Source organism: Lichenostomus cassidix, chromosome 2 (genome assembly GCF_008360975.1).
Source record: "Lichenostomus cassidix isolate B80296 chromosome 2, HeHo_3.0, whole genome shotgun sequence".
Taxonomy (NCBI): domain Eukaryota; kingdom Metazoa; phylum Chordata; class Aves; order Passeriformes; family Meliphagidae; genus Lichenostomus; species Lichenostomus cassidix.
The window spans coordinates 19,660,833-19,676,881 of NC_139482.1; the positions used below are offsets into that span (position 1 = coordinate 19,660,833).

General features: G+C 36.0%; 1 protein-coding gene across 4 annotated transcripts in view; it reads right to left on the bottom strand.

The window, feature by feature from the left end:
- Positions 1-16,049, bottom strand: part of SLC39A12 (solute carrier family 39 member 12) — a 50,973-nt gene that overhangs the window by 26,821 nt on the left and 8,103 nt on the right. For 3 of the 4 annotated variants that reach the window (XR_014849713.1, XM_085050583.1, XM_085050582.1), the window contains exons 2-7: positions 13,269-13,341; positions 12,469-12,645; positions 11,005-11,357; positions 6,534-6,815; positions 3,857-4,064; positions 1,808-2,010 (exon numbers count right to left, since the gene is read on the bottom strand). Coding sequence is in view for 3 of the 4 variants with exons in the window: in XM_085050583.1 (XP_084906709.1) it covers positions 1,808-2,010; positions 3,857-4,064; positions 6,534-6,815; positions 11,005-11,274 (963 nt within the window). In the remaining variant the exon portion in view is untranslated. The remainder of the gene's footprint in view (positions 1-1,807; positions 2,011-3,856; positions 4,065-6,533; positions 6,816-11,004; positions 11,358-12,468; positions 12,646-13,268; positions 13,342-16,049) is intronic. The other variant, XM_085050585.1, reaches the window with a different exon arrangement.

Genomic DNA, 16,049 nt, shown 5'->3' on the forward strand with positions numbered 1-16,049 from the left:
CCTAAATCCATGCTTGTTTAATGAGGAATAGTAAATGAATACATAGACATTGTGACATAGTTTAATGGAATTAAAGATTATTTATCTTATTAGATCATCTGCCATTTACTGTTTTATATACATTTTTAAATGTAGAGACAATGATGACCTAGAAAGAAAACCCTTTATCTGTGGAAATGTCTCAAATAATAACTCCTATATAAAAATCAAATTACAGATCTTAATGCAGTCAGCAAACACAAGCCATAAATAAGTCAATGCCTTGTATGTAGCAGAATCTGTTACTAATGAAGCACAATGGCTATCATAGGTGCAGAGAACAGGAGGCTAAATTAGCAACACAACTGTGAAACACAAAGTGTTCTAATGGAATATGGCAAGGAAAATAGGCAGAGCTAAAAAGAAGAGGAATGGAAAATAACCTCTGAGAAACTAGAAATTAATTCAGAAGAGAAATTATCTTCTCTCCAGATGTTTCTTTGTGATTTTTTTTTGTTATACAGAATATTTGGCTCTCAGTTGACTCCTAAGACTCAGATAATGCCCCTGCACACTTATCTTTTGAGTTACAGTCAGTCTCAGAAGTTCAAGAAATCAAAAACTGAGCTTTAAAAATACTTCAATTGCTGGAGAACAATTTTACTCCTTTTATAGATAGTATCACTACTGATTTCTGTCCTTCATAATTTAAAATTCATATGAAATGGATTTAAAATGACCTTAATTTAAAATTATCTTGAGACCCCATTAAAAGCCTCATCATGCTGATCAGCATGATTCTTTTTTGTGGTCAGCTGCAAAGAAATAAGCATATTGATAGAATATGCATTTCAAATGCAATACAATTACACAGATAAATATCTATCAGAATGGCATTTAGCCAGATGCAATTTTTCTCAGTTCCCCATCATAAAATGACCTCACAGCAAAAGTCAATTGCATATCACTCATTCTATTAAATGGAGAAGAAACATTGTCACTGAGTTAATGTAAATGGTAAAGAACTGAAAACAATAGAAATGCCTTCTCTGAGGAATATATTTCAAATGTATGCATCCAAATATATACCAATTACGTACTTTGAAGTCTCCTTTGTCTAAGGAATGATATCCCATCTAAAGTATGGAAGACAGTTATCATCTTGATCATTGTTATAAACAAAATTTATTTATTTTCAAATTCTTAAGATAAGGATAAAATCACCTGCAATGAACCAGTGTCCTTCCAAATCCTCAGAGAGGATACTGGAGAATAGGTAAAGCTCTCTTTAACAGACTTCATGCTTTCTAAAGAAAGCTTCTGGATTCCATAGATGGCTGTCAAAAGAGTTTGGAAATGCCCAAACTTCAATTTACAGGAGCTTTTGAAAAGCAACTTACATAGAAACTTTAACTTTGTTTTCCTTAGTACAAAACAATTCTTTTTTCTACCAGGTCACTTAAGGGGTCCTAGAAACTCTGTGACATACGATCACAGATTACAGAAAACTCTAATAACTGTGTGAAAACATCTAAGCCATGTTACTCCAATCCTCTGTGTCTTGAAGAAACATCTGATTCCATGTAACAGTAACCATTGCTAGCCCCTCCCAGAGACTTTAATAACACATTTGATGTCCAAAAAGTTCTTTCCCCAATTAATATTTATATAAATATGCTGTAAAAATATGTATTTTCTTCAGTATCTACATGCCTTTTTGAAATTGATACATTTTACCTCAGAAATATTGTATTGTTTGCAAATCAGTTTAAATTTCTGTCACTGAAATTCTGCCACCAATACTATAATAACATAAAAATAAATTAACCTGGTCCCAATCTGCGTTCCTTTCGCGATCTTCAAAATAGCCTTTCAGATAGTCTCCTTTTGTATGGTTTCCTTTGACTGGAATATTTCTTCTTCCAATATCTCTGTTTGCCATACTATAACGTCTTCTTTTGTGACTGTGAAATTGTCCATTTACTGTACAGGTCTTTTTGGCTGTAAGCACATTTAGTAGTTGTTCTAGTTCTAGTAATTCGTTAGAGAACAGATATGTTACCATGGGAAATACACATTCAAAAGACAAATCATTACAAAGACAATTTATTTTTCTTTTTCTTTTTTTTTAAACATTTATTCAATTCCTCATCTTAATACTCTTTTCTCAGTTTGGTACTGGAGGCAATTTCTGCTTAACAACTGTGGAAATTCCAGACACCCAGATCCTCAGCCTTTCCCTCCTTACATACAAAACATCCTCAGATATTTTGCCTATGACTGTCTCAGAAGGAAACAGATGTGACTGAATGGCAATTCATCTTTCACCTAATCATCATCACTGACAAAGTTATTTAGTTATTGCTAAATAAATTCACTGTTCTTAAAATGTTCCTGAGTAAATGGAACTCCACACGAAGCTGCCACAGCCAGGTATTCGGATCAGGAGACAGATCCTCAAAAGGGTGTCCTGAAATCAATCTGCAGGATGCTGTGTGGCCCCTGCACTTCAGAAGTATAACAGGACAGCAAATGTTCTCTCTCCTTTGGTTAACGGAGGAGCATGCCTGCTCACAGCACTGGCGCAGGAAGGAGTGAGCCAGGATCCCTAATCCAAATCTGGGATGATGCAGAGATGTACCCCACGACACTGCCTGAGTGCAATGGGTGCTCCTGCTGATGGAATGCCTGGTTATTTGAGGGGGCAGGACCTACCCTGTCTTACTTATCACCTTCCTTCACCCCTGCATTTTCAAATGAAGCCATAGCAATAATTTCTGTAAACCTTAATTCGTCCATTAAAAAAAAAACTAGTCCACAAATTAATTTTGAAGAAATTTAGATTAATGAGAATGCTTTCATGTGATAATCCTTTATTTTTTAATATTGTTACTCAGAAAATGCAAGTGGTATGATCTTAACGGTTAATCTCACAAAAAGATTTCTGACAAGATGTTTCACTACTTTATTTTGGCTACTTCAACAAACAGATCTGAATGGAGCTGCAGGTATATATTTTTTTAAATGTAGTATAATATAATTTTCTTTTTTCCATGCTTCCAGTTTCTTACTTTTACCTGAAGTTACTATTAAGAATTTAAATAAATTTAAATGGATAGTTTAATTAATTTAGACTTAAAATCTATTTACTCTGTTAACAAACTGGTTAAGAATATTTTTTTGTTTTTCTGAATGACATCCAAACTCCACCAAACATACATTCCTGCTATGATCTTCACTGGGGCCCAGATTCACCATAAATGGCTATTTAGTAGCACTGTGCTGAGATGGTTCAATCCATTCTTGTGAGTTAATTATTTTAGAAGATCTGGCTGGGCAATTTTAAAGGAAGGGCTTTGCTGCCAAACCAGTTTATGTAACTACAGTCTAGAAGCTCCAGTTTAGGGCTAATGATTATTATTTTTTCTAATAATTTCTGTGATTCAATTCACTTCTGTGTAACGTATCAATGGTAAAAATGTTTTGCATATGCTCAATTCAACTTTCTAATCTGTTTTAACGCATACTTAATGCAACTTTTTAAAAGTATTTTGAAAAGCCTGTAAACTGCTGCTGTTATCAGTTGTCACAAACAAGTAAAAGTAGATGTCTTATAACAACCTTCCAAACCCATACTAGGCTCCTGGGTTGATGTTGTAGCATTTTAAACTGCTAGGCAGGCACAACCTTTTAAAGAAGTTAATAGCTGCTGCTGCTGAGGGCACAACATTTTCTTTGGTTTGTTTCAGGCTTTTTGTTTTGTTATTTTTGGACCACTTAGAACTCTGTTACACTTCTGTTTATGTTAAAGTAGCATTTCTGATAAGTCCAGCAATAAATTTCCTGAAGAAAATAAACTTTGCATATTCCAGCTTACCTGTCACTTGGAGCTCAGTGGTGCTATTTAGAGAACTGAAAATGTATTTTATAAAGAATTCTGGGGAAGGCAAACTTGCTTTCCCCATACAGACTCCTTGGAGAGCCAGCGTAAGGATTAAAGCAGCCAGGCGTGGCAGACTGTTTTCATCAGCACCATCTCTGTCCATTATATCAGCATTTTTCTCCAGAGTGCTCACATCAACACACTGAAATCAGGAGAAAACAGCATGAAGACAGTCCTGGTCACCTCCATTTAAATAATCAGACTGACGGGAGGAGAAACTGGGGAGAACACTTTCACAGACAGCCAGAGGAGAAAAAATTACTAAGATGTAAGCTATAATTGCCAGCAGGACAGCTAATCAAAGGACATTTTCAGGGGAACAGGCATAGAATTACAAATCCTGAACATTCACTCAGTGTCTAATGGGGAAAAAGTACAGTCCTTCATTCAGGTTACTTTTGCTTTGTGCTATTTTCCTGCTGTTTCTATTGTTCCCTGTGTCCTCCTCAATTACATCTACATCTACTTCCAGAAAGTTGCAGAAAATGGAGGAATTTTTGTTAAGGCATGAGAAATTGGCTCAGATAATATAGACTGTAACTCTTTATGTCAAACTTCAGAAAGAATTCTTTAAATGTTTCTAGTTCCATAGCTATTAAATGGAATCAATACTTTGTTATAGTTATCTGGGTACACTATGGAAATATGTAATTTTGCAGATAAAGGGTGACTGTCCTGCTGGGTGACCAAATAGAAACAGTATTCAGTGGTATCCACCCATGTGTGTGGATGTCTGCAAGCTCTCTCAGTTACCCAGAAACTTATCCTCCTTTTCTCATTTTCTTCCCTTTTTGCTTTTCTTGTTTGTTTTTACTGCAAATAGTTGGGTTTAAAAGAAAAAAAGAAACCCCAAAAAACACCCCCCCAAAGAAAAGCCCTACCCCACCAAATACTTGATTTAATTTGTTTCTAACTCATATTAACAAAATTAAACAGTCAACTAGATGAGCCAGTACAGTAATAATTTATTTTGTACATACTCAGCTCTCCACATTAAGGCCAGAAAATCTGCAGAGAGAAGGCTGGCATTTCTTTTCCTGTTCATTCACTACACAGTAAAATTTCCACAACCCAAAATTTAATCTCTCATTTCAAACAAGGTATTAGCTTCTACCACTAAAGAAGAGGATATTTTCTGTGAAACCAAAACACATAAAGGGCCACTAAAAATTCTTTTCTATTACTGCCTTGCACCATTGGCCCTTTTCCATAACTCAAGTGTTGTGATTCCAAGAATTATGCTATTATGTTTTGAGTACCTTTCATAAAAGAAACCTCTTTTCCCTCATGTCAGTGAGTGGTGAAGTCTCAGTTGCTGGACAGGCTTGACAACTGATTATACTGCCAGCATAAACAAACAGAACTCTCAGTAAAGCATTTTAGGGGCTGTTATTCTATCTTGACATTCCAAATACCCTCCGATGTCTCTTTACAGTTGCTCAGATACCATTGGAGTCCTTGGAAATCGGCACGTTCACCAAGACTCAGAACCAAAAGTGCTGGTCAATGAATAATTTATGGTGGGAAATGACTACACAAAGAAGACAGAGAGAGGAACTGGAGGCCCTCAACATTCTGGACACAGCCAGGTCTCCTACCCATCTTCTGCTTGTGCAGAAAACCCTACAACAGTATGCTGTAAATTAAAATCTAATGAAATGAAAAGGCCAAATTCAAGCTTAGAGTAAATCTAATTTAACTCAATGCATTGAACAGATCTAAGGGGCCATAAACAGGAGGTCAACCAGTACTTTAGGCATTACCTAATCTGGCAAAAACCTGTTTTATTGTCCATTACAAGGAAAAGTTTTTCTTAGATTTTGAACTCTAGAATATTATTCTATTATTTTATAGAATTTATTTGAGGTAAGGAATTATAGCAGTGACAAAGCTTCACGACATGTTTCCTGACTTAGAAAGGATAATCTTAGCTGAAAATACTCAGTATTCTTTTATTTTACCTTCAAATTTAAGCTTATCTCTATCAATCTTTCTACAAGGCATATCCATGCTGGTAGATAATTAGTCACAAACATATGTGTTCCAACTGAAGGAAGCCATCATATCTTTGGACAGATTCCTTATTCCATCCAGCCTTGGTAGACATGGAAGTGTAGAACCTGGCAAGGATTTCATCTCAGCAAAATAATTTATTATTTCTCCTATACCAGCCAGTAATGGAGCTGTTCTGTTTTATACCATTGAAATGCAATCACTACTAGTGTCTCTATACTAACAAATACAAGGGATAAGAAAGTATTTTCTGTCCTTGGAGCCAAGTGCAAGGTCTTGCACCTACACAGCTTTGCTCTTTTCCATCTGCCCTAAGCAGGGCAACTGCCTCTAAATTATCTGCTGGGAATGGTCCCTGAAGTGCAGTATCACCCCAGCCATATTGCAGCAGACCTTGAGGAAGTGGCACATGCCAGAAACAACTCACAGAAAAGCATTAAACAGCACATACAAGACAACACTGGTGTTCAGCCTGTGCTCTCACACTGCCATTTACCAGTTTTCTGGACAACTGTGATACTAGCACAGTGTCTGTACTAGCATAAAGGCTTTATACCTGTAATAAAGATGAAGCTATTTTTACATATGTTTTCTTTACCTGGTTTTCAGAGGTTTTAAAATGTTGCCTTACTGCAGCTAAAATATCTTCAGTTTCATTCCGTGAAAAATAGTAACAGTCTTCATCATGTCTTAAACTAAGCATGCTCTGTAGGTAAAATTTATAATCCTTATCATTCATGCTGAATTCAGAAGAACACATATCTCTACGATGAAGAATGTAGTAGAGGAGAATAAGAGAAATTCTCTGAAATACTTCTTCAGTGAGATGGTCTTGTACATCTCCTCCAGCTATTAGTAACAAAGCATCTGGTTCCAGGCACTGTGAAGAAATAAAAGTAAATGGAAATTCAACTCAAGTGACACACTGCCAGCCATCTGCAAATGTAGTTAGGAAGGACAACGGGAGAATTCAACTTCTATATTTAATGCGATCAAACCCAAAACTGCCAGACTTCCAAAATGGAATGTTAGGAGGAGGGTGCAGGTAATTCATTGCAGTTCTATGGCTGCTAGATCACATCATGGGGCTTTTATCCAGAGCCCCTTTTGTTTTCAAGAAAAGTCAAGTGTCCTACATATGGGACTTTGAGGATCCTGATCCAGTAGGGGGAGTGGAACTGCCCCTGCCCATGGTAGGGGGAGTGGAACTACATGATCTTTAAGATCTCTTCCAACTCAAGTCATTCAATGATTCTATTCTATGATCTGATGGTTTGAGACTCACTACAAATTAGGAATTATCCTGATCAATTGTTGTAGAGAGTGAAAACCTTCCACTGGTTTCAACAGATTATACTTCTTCTTGTAATTACATTAGATAAGGGCTAGGGCCATTCATATTTTCATCTGTGCATTCTATATGTGTTTACATTATAAGATAAAAACAGTATCTGGACTGCAGTTAATTGAGGCGATCTAAACAGAAGTTATATCATATTCAATGCACTGTTGAGAGACCTAATTGACCCTGTAATTACACAACTATTTTTATGTCTCTCAATGAATTCTGTTAACTGCAACAATGAGATCCACTGGAGAGAGCCAGCACAAGGTCTCAACCCCATTTAATCCTTCAAACACACTTCAAGAGGGACTGAAATTACATATTCACCCTGTGCAGGCTTTACATCTGAGCACAGATTTTTTAATATGTGTATATATATTTATAGATATCTATCTCATTTTTTCTTGATACAAAGACACTTTCCAGAAACTATTACCTCTCATAAAAAAGTTAGTCTGTAAATTAGACCAGAGGTCTATCTCAGGCTATGAGAAATAAGACACTGAACTCCAAAATAAATAACCTTTCTTGAAGAGAACTTGTGATTAATGTCATTCATTCTCTATCTGTTTTTTTCTGACAGACTTCTTTCCAAGCATGTTATAGATGTGTCAGCTAATCTCAACTGTAGTAGAGCAGCTGAACTGTACATTTCAGAGAAGAAACTACAACAAAAGGTACCATGGGAGGATGAACAGTGCACTGTAATAAATTAATGAATCCAGACAGAATTAATTTTGTCAAAACAAAATTTTTGTGGCTACTAGCATGATGTGTTGGTTAATGGGGCTCACCTTGTATATTAGTTCATTTCCCTACGCTGAAGCTGGATTAATGTAATTTACATTGTCATGTTAAGAAGCCAAAGTTCCTTGGAGGAACAGAGAGAGCTGCTACTATCTAATACAAAGAATGCTAACAAAAATTCTCAAAATAATCAGCCTAAAGAAAAAAAAAAAGGAAAAGTATGGATATTAATATCCAAATTAACTATATACATAAATAAATGAGATTACAGTATACAGGATCATTCACTGTGTCATGTCTACATTGCCTGTCAAAGTCTCTAACTTTTCCTAATGCAGTCTCTGAGTATTACCATTTGGACTAGGAGGAGTCTTTTCTGTTTTCTGTTCCAAAAACCTCAAGTCAGTCAACCAGCCTTTATGAACACTCAACAGCAATACAACAAACATATGGCATGAAGTGGAAGATTTTCAGATTTCTACAAGGTTTAAAAACCGACTGAGGATAAATTGCAATCAGTGAGTCCATTGTTTTCTTTTGCAAGGAAGATGAATGAAAAGCATATTGCTGATTAGAAGGAAGCATATGCATTGTAAAAGATGCAGTTGTTCCATGGTATATGGGTAGCCCATAGACAGTGACCCTTGAAGAGCCCATAGACAGTGACCCTTGAAGAGCTATTAAGGAGATATAAGTTGGTTTGTCCCTGGGTTGTTTTTTTTTGTTTTTGGGTTTTTTGTTTTTTTTTTGGTTGGTTGGTTTTGATTTTCTTTGTTTGTTTGGTTTTGGATTTTTGGTTTGTTTGGGTTTTTTATTTGTTTTTGTTTTGTTTTGAGTTTCTTGTTTGGTTGGTTTTCTGACTTTTTTTTTGTTTTATTTCATTTGTTTAGGGTTTTTTTTGCTGCTACTAATATTTTTACAGGACTAACCATCTGCCTGTCCTTGATTTAGAAATGCTTATTTCCTATAAAAAAATGAATCTCAGAACCCAGACACTGAAGTCTGAATTTCTCTTGTTTAAGTGGCCAGAAATTCTGAAAAATATTTCTTACCAGTGCAAGAAATTTTTGACTTCTACGTGCTCAGGAGATAAAAAGGGTCAGATGCCATTCAATAGTTACCAGCCCCTGCTCAAAGAGTCTTAGGGCCACTACATAACCACAAACCAGAAGAGGGTCAAAAAAATGTGTTAAACTTCACTGCTTTTTAATGCCCAGTAAAGATTCCATAAAAAAATAATAGTTAAAAAGATCTAAAAACCAAGTCAAGTGGTATAAATGGAATCCTGGATTTAGAAGGGAAATTTGAATCTGAAATCAATTAGTGATTCCCAACAAGTATGAGGAAGAAAATACCAAACTAAGGTGGGGCATTCTGTTTCAAATTTTGATGATCTTAAAGGACAGTGCTTCTTGCACAGTTTTTGCTGTCTTGGTTTACCAAACCTTGTTAGATCATCCTGGAAGATTTCAGCACAGTGAAATGTGGGCTCCATGTGACTGAAAATGCCACGTCTCTCTCAAGGATTTCCTACAGAAAACCATGTTCCCATGGTGCTGGCACAGAAACATTGGCAGGGCAGGATGTGTGCAGTGTTTCTGACTCAGCCCACACTGAGGAGTAATGGAAATGGTGAAAGTCCTCAAATTCTTCCTATAGGAAATTTCCAATATGAAGCCTGAACAGAGCAGCAGTACTGACCAAAGTAAGCTCCAGGTAAGTTTCCCTTAGATTTCTTCCATCCAAGGACACAGTGGGCAAGCTGTCCAGAAATACATCACAAATACGAGGAAAAAATACGGCACATAAGAGAAGGAAAACAAAGAGGGCAAACAAAAACCTAGTCCCCTGTTTTGTGACGTTTAGGAGGACTTTATACCCATGTTTAATAGATTGTCATCTTTCAATCTGAGCCTGTATCTGATGCATATTCATTGCCCATATGGGAATAATCTGTTTCATTAAAAAAATACCCATTTAGTGAATTACAGGCACCTACAATATTTATGTATGAAATGTCACATTTGGGCCCATATGAAAAATGGGAGCATTTTTAGAAAGGGTCGATTAAGTGAACAGATGTCTACTGCACAGGATAAAAATTTTCCATTTCATTGGCTTGGCAGATTGCTGAGAATACTACCTTGTGAAAGCATTCACCTCTCTGACCATCCTCATAAATGTGGTATAAAGTGACACTCTCCTGTATATAGGTCACTGAACAGTGCCAGAGACAGAGTAATGTTAATGAAAGCCAAGGCTGACCAAGCCCTTTGTCCTCCCTTTCAGCTAAATTGCTCACTAACACTGTCTCTGTCCTTTCTTCATTGAACCAGGAATCAGTTCGTAAAATATTCTGAAGTAGACAACCAATCCCTCTGTTCAACTGTACCCTGGACTACTTCCAGTTTCAATTTGGATTTGTAGACTCATTGTTCTGCCTTTCATTTTCCTTGACCTGAACTGCTTACCAAAACCCTCCCCTAAATCTTGAATGTTTCAGTGAAGTGGCACATAAATCTGAGACAATCCTGTCTGGGTTTTATTTTTATGAAGTAAAATCCAGAACAACAACGAAAAAAGTGGCAGACCTGGTCCCCACTGTTTACGTATGGCTTTCCACATGGAAATCCTGTGCCCCAAATTAAAACTTGGGTTAGATCAGGTTGCAGTAGAAAATTATTTTTTTGAAAATAAACACTTGGCAACTTTAAAAGAGAAACTATTAGTGTTATGTGACTGAAGCATGGCATTTTTAAGGAATGTCTGTCATGTTTGGAACATCTCTTCATGAGTCCAAATAGTAAATAATAATATTTCAAAATGAAACAAAGCAAGTACAATTTTTTTTTTTTTCTGCAACAACAAGTTTTTTGCATGTTTAGGTACTGTACTCAGGACAGTATCACTCTAACAAATAACGTTAGAACTCACTGACGATCCTGTAAAGATATCCCTCATTAATTGAAGCACTAACCAGATTACAATCCTCTTGCATGCCATAAATCCGCTGTGGGCACTCAGCTCTCTCCAGTAACATTTTGACCAGTTCTCGTGAGTGGTTCATGTGGAGCTCAGTGTTTTCAGCTGAGAGAATGCGTAAAACTTCCACCAGAGAGCCTCGGCTGGGAGCATTGCTGCCATGCTGCCCATGCTCTTCCCCAGGCTGTCCTTCAGCAATGAGCACGCTGAATATGAAAGCAGAACATACCACCCCAAGTGCTGGATGCTTGGTCAGAAAACACATCTCCTCTTCCTGCAGTGCGTGAGCTGCACTGAATGTTGGATTGTTGTTTGCACTTCACAGCTTAAACTGGAAACCTGAAGAATCTGAATGGTAAAGGGGGAAAAAACCCAACCCTTTAATTAGTGCGAATGCAATATGTTCGAAAGGATTTATTAATTGGTCGGCTAAGCTGATTTGCAGTGACAAGCTGTTTTTGAACAACAGGGTGCCTGTAAGGGCTTTACAGCAGAGAACAGCAGGAAACTAAGACAACTATGGCCTCAAAACTTGTTTAGAATTGCCAAAAAGAGGTTGTCTCAAAGTGCCCTTCCCTCTTCTCAAAAATAAAGTCTATGGCTTTCATTTCAGTATTATGTTATTGCATTCACTAATAATTCTTTTCAGTAAGAATAGGAAAATACCATGGCTTTCACTTTAACGTCATTATGAAAACAGGTTTTTAGTAACAAAAATAGCTGTAAATATGTATTACTAGTCTAATACTGATATGAATGTGCAGTAATTACGTTATTCAACAATAATGTAAAGGAGGTTATATTGTCAAAACACTTTACTGACATTATTAAACTCCAGCTATACAGCACAAAAAAAGAACGAACAGGATGTACTTAAAAATTACTGATATTTTATCACTAGTCAGATGAAAGAATTAGAAAGCTGAGATTATAATTTCACTCAAAGAACTCAGTAAATAAACAAGACAAACAAGCTTGATTTGTTAACTCTAGGTGCAAAAGACATTTTGTGCTATAAATCTGTCTTGTCACAATCCTTCCTAATAAACCACTCCCTCTGCTTTAACAGTAATCTATCTCAATATCAAAACACAAGAAATATAAGAGTTTCACTTCTGTTTTCCACAGAAGTTTTGATTTTATTGATGGCCAGATATTGGCAGTGACATACGTATTCAGATAGTAATGCATATGTGCTACACAGCCTCATACATGTTCAGCTTCTTTGAACTGCAATATGATACACGTGTCTTATTCTAAAGGAAACTCTGCTAACAAAGTATTTAAAATGAAAAAGAACTGCTGATTTCAAATGGGCATTCACTCAGATAAAAGTTAGTATGTTTTTAGATATTAGGAAATCTTTTGGTGTTTAGATATATTTTACTGTTAGCAGTTAGGAATATGTATCATTGTTACAAGGATATCATGAGCATTTTTTTTCTAGTTATTTTCTTACCTTCGGAAGGGAAAAAGAATGCTTGTGTATCTAGCTTTGTGGCCTTCTGAATCCTCAGAAGTATTTAGCTGCTGGAAGTCCAATGTTTTTAAAATTCCTTGATGGTGCTCTGGAAGCTGGAGAGGATTAGTTTATTGCTGCCTTGAAAAGTTTTCAGTTGCTATGGAGAGAGCTGCCCTTAAGGTAACAATGGAGGTGGATAGGAATTAGTACATGTTCTTCTTGTACTTGCAAATTCTAAGCATTGCATTATTGAATTTATTTCACATATTTTAGTAGTTATCATTTTATGTAAACAGTCTAATTTAGAAGTACAGATGTAGAAAATCTGCTAAAGAATGTATTTAATTATGATGGATAATACATGCAAGCACTCATAACTGTTCTCTGTGTTACTAAATTATCTGATCAATTTTACAACAAATTTGAATTTTGGGGGTTTTTTTATTAAACTATTACTACTTTTTGAAAAGAATGAGAACAAAACAGAAGCAGAAATCTTCTCAAGTACATCCATAGAAATTTTTTTTTTCTTTGCAAAACCCTGCCCATAGAGAACAGTCTCTTTCATCCCCACTTATTCTGTGTCACATTTGCACTGCCTGAAAAAGCTGGGGTAGCTCAGACTGTGGTGAAAAAAAAAATTCGTCCACCCACTGAGATTTTCCAGAGGGATGCTGTTACAAAGCTGACATTTACATCACCATGCCATTACAATATTATTGCAGTGGAAGTTAGTGAAAACTGTCACGACTGACAGATTTCCACAGACTGGTGCACCAGTCATATCATTCTCCCACCTTCCAAACCTTCCGTGCTGTCATGAAGGACTGTCATCTCAGCTGGCTCAACAAATCCTGGGAAGCAGTAAGCCTGTAGTAACAGAAACATCATAACTTTCTTTAAAGCTAGATTAACGAAAGAAATCCTGGGCTCTAAAATGTCTGTAATGTCTCCTACAAGGTGGTGAGCTCAAAAGAAACAGCCTTGTTTTAGCAAGACTGAGAATGACAATTGATACTGACTATAAAAGAATTAAACTGACAACACCAGCTTGAGGGAAGTGCAAAATGTAAATAAATGTTCTCAAAAATACGATTACATGTACAGATTCTTGTGTGATGAAGGCTGAGTATTTTAAAAATCAGTCTTACTTGTAGGTATTCTTTTATTTTTTACCTCATAAATTACAAAAGATATTTTTTGTAACAAACATTGCTAAAAATACCACTTTATGAAAACAAGAATTACAGAAATTTTCATATAAATTTTTATAAGAATGACTGAAAAGCAGAAACACATGATAATATGCATTTCCTTTGGCTTTTATATAATTTGCTTTGTCAAACAAAGCTAACTATGTCCAGATTTGTTCCACTAATAAAAATAATTCCTCAGATAATGGGGAAATAGATTCCAGCATTTAATTCTGGGGATTGCTCAATCTCCAAACAAACATAGAATAGGTTTATCTGTATATAATTACATATTTTGCATATAACTACAAATTGAAACTAAGAATTCATTCCATCCAATTAAAATGTACAAACAGAGGGTGAGTTGTTTCAGTTTACTGAGGAAAGCTAACATTTAAAAACACATTTGATGATTTATAACTATTGAAAGCTTCTGAAAGATTTACATAATAATATTGGCTACAACTTACTTTAATATTTATGTCACAGAGTGGTGGTATAAAAAAGGAAAACATTCAGTACATTAAAAAGCAACAGATAATAATTGGTACAGGCTATTGTGGCTGATCTCAAAGGGGAATTCACTTCCCTTTTTATGACTAAGTGTTGCAAACCTCCTCTGGCTTGGAAATGAGCTTCTCAGTGGTGGCAAAATCGCTGACATGACTCAAGGCTCAACCTCTGCTTTTACCCTTGACACTGTGTTTTCAGTCATGGCACTGTCATTAAAGAACTATTCTGTCTACACAGCACTTGGATTACAAGTTTTGAAGTAATTGCTGGCATCAGTTGCTAAATTCTTTCTTCAAACCTTTGTGCAGCAGCATTATTCCCCTACTACCTACCCATCCTGAAACTGTGCCAACTGATCAAATGGGACCAGGGCAATAACAGAGCTGTGTATTTTGATGCCCATTAGCAATTTGCTGAGATACACAGATAAAAATAAATCACTTGTACAGTTTAATATCTTAAAACCTCCCAAAGCACCTATCACTAATATTTTAACTCAAGTGTTATGAGACTACCATTTTGACTCAAATTTGAGTGCATGCCTTTTTGAGAATTTTGGTAAAGGGGAAAAAAATCCTTGCACAATGCTCACAAGCCAGAGACTCTCTGTTTTCTGTAGAATAATATGCATGGAAGAAAGACCCTTGAGAAGTACTGGAGAACTGTGGTAATTCATAGTGAAGTAGATTATCGTTCTAACATGACAACAGACTCTCTATAGCAAAACCACAAGTATGATGAACTTTCTGATTAAATAAACAGGTTTTTTAAATTATAATTCCATTTTACACTTTGTTACATACCTTGGCATGATAAAGCAAGGACCTGAGAGCAAGAATTTTCAAAAAAAATCAATGTTTTTAAATTAGCTTGAACAATTACACTGCTGAGGTACTTGCAAGAGAGTAACTTTGCTGACAGGCATAGGTGTATGCCCCAGGAAATTAAGTAAAAGAAGAAATAAGATGAAGAGTGATAAAAATGTGAACTTCTCAAAACTTTATTTCATGACCACATTCATGATCCCAGACAACTGCATATAATTTTTTTTCCCCACACAGCTACAATCTTTTATGATTTAGAAAGTACATACAGTAATAAGTTACATTCTTAGTGAAAAGGAACTAAGGAAATTTGGAAATGTAGTAACTAGACACAGAACATGCAGCAGGGCCTCTCTGGTTACAGGGTTTTATTTAGTTAGCTTCAGTTTTAAGTGAACCAGTAAGACTAACTGCAGCCTATCTGGTTTCTCCCACCTTCGCGCCTGCTGTGAGAACAAAAGGAAGTTAACCATTCACAAATGCCATGGATAACTGCACTCTGCAATTTACTGTGTTTCAAAGGATTGCTGAATAAATTATATAGGAATAGGAAAACTAGAGGACTCACTCTGAGATGACAAGGGCATTCCCATGAGCTCTATCAACATGACAAATGGCTTCATTTTATTTGTACAGCAGAACGGGAGAGGATGTAGGCATAATTTTAGCAAGACCCCTGCTGAACTTCACATCATACTGAGTAATGTAGCTATATAACTCTTATTCCTTCAGTACTGGGTAACTTGTTTTGATGGACTAAGCAATAGCATTTTTTTCCTTTTTTACTAATCACAGCAATTATGGCAAATAGAAGAGAATCCTCTGGTACTGCAGCTTTCCTCCATGTTATTAATGTGATGTGTGCACATTGTATAATTACAGCCATAGGCAGCATACTGACATATGAAAGAACTACATTTTGTGGGTAATTTCTGTAGAATTTCAATACATAAAGCATCTTTGCCAATGAATTAATGCCAGAGTGCTGTAATAAAAAATGTCAGTACTTTAAAATTACCATAGTCAATTAGGCTTTTTTTGGCATCAC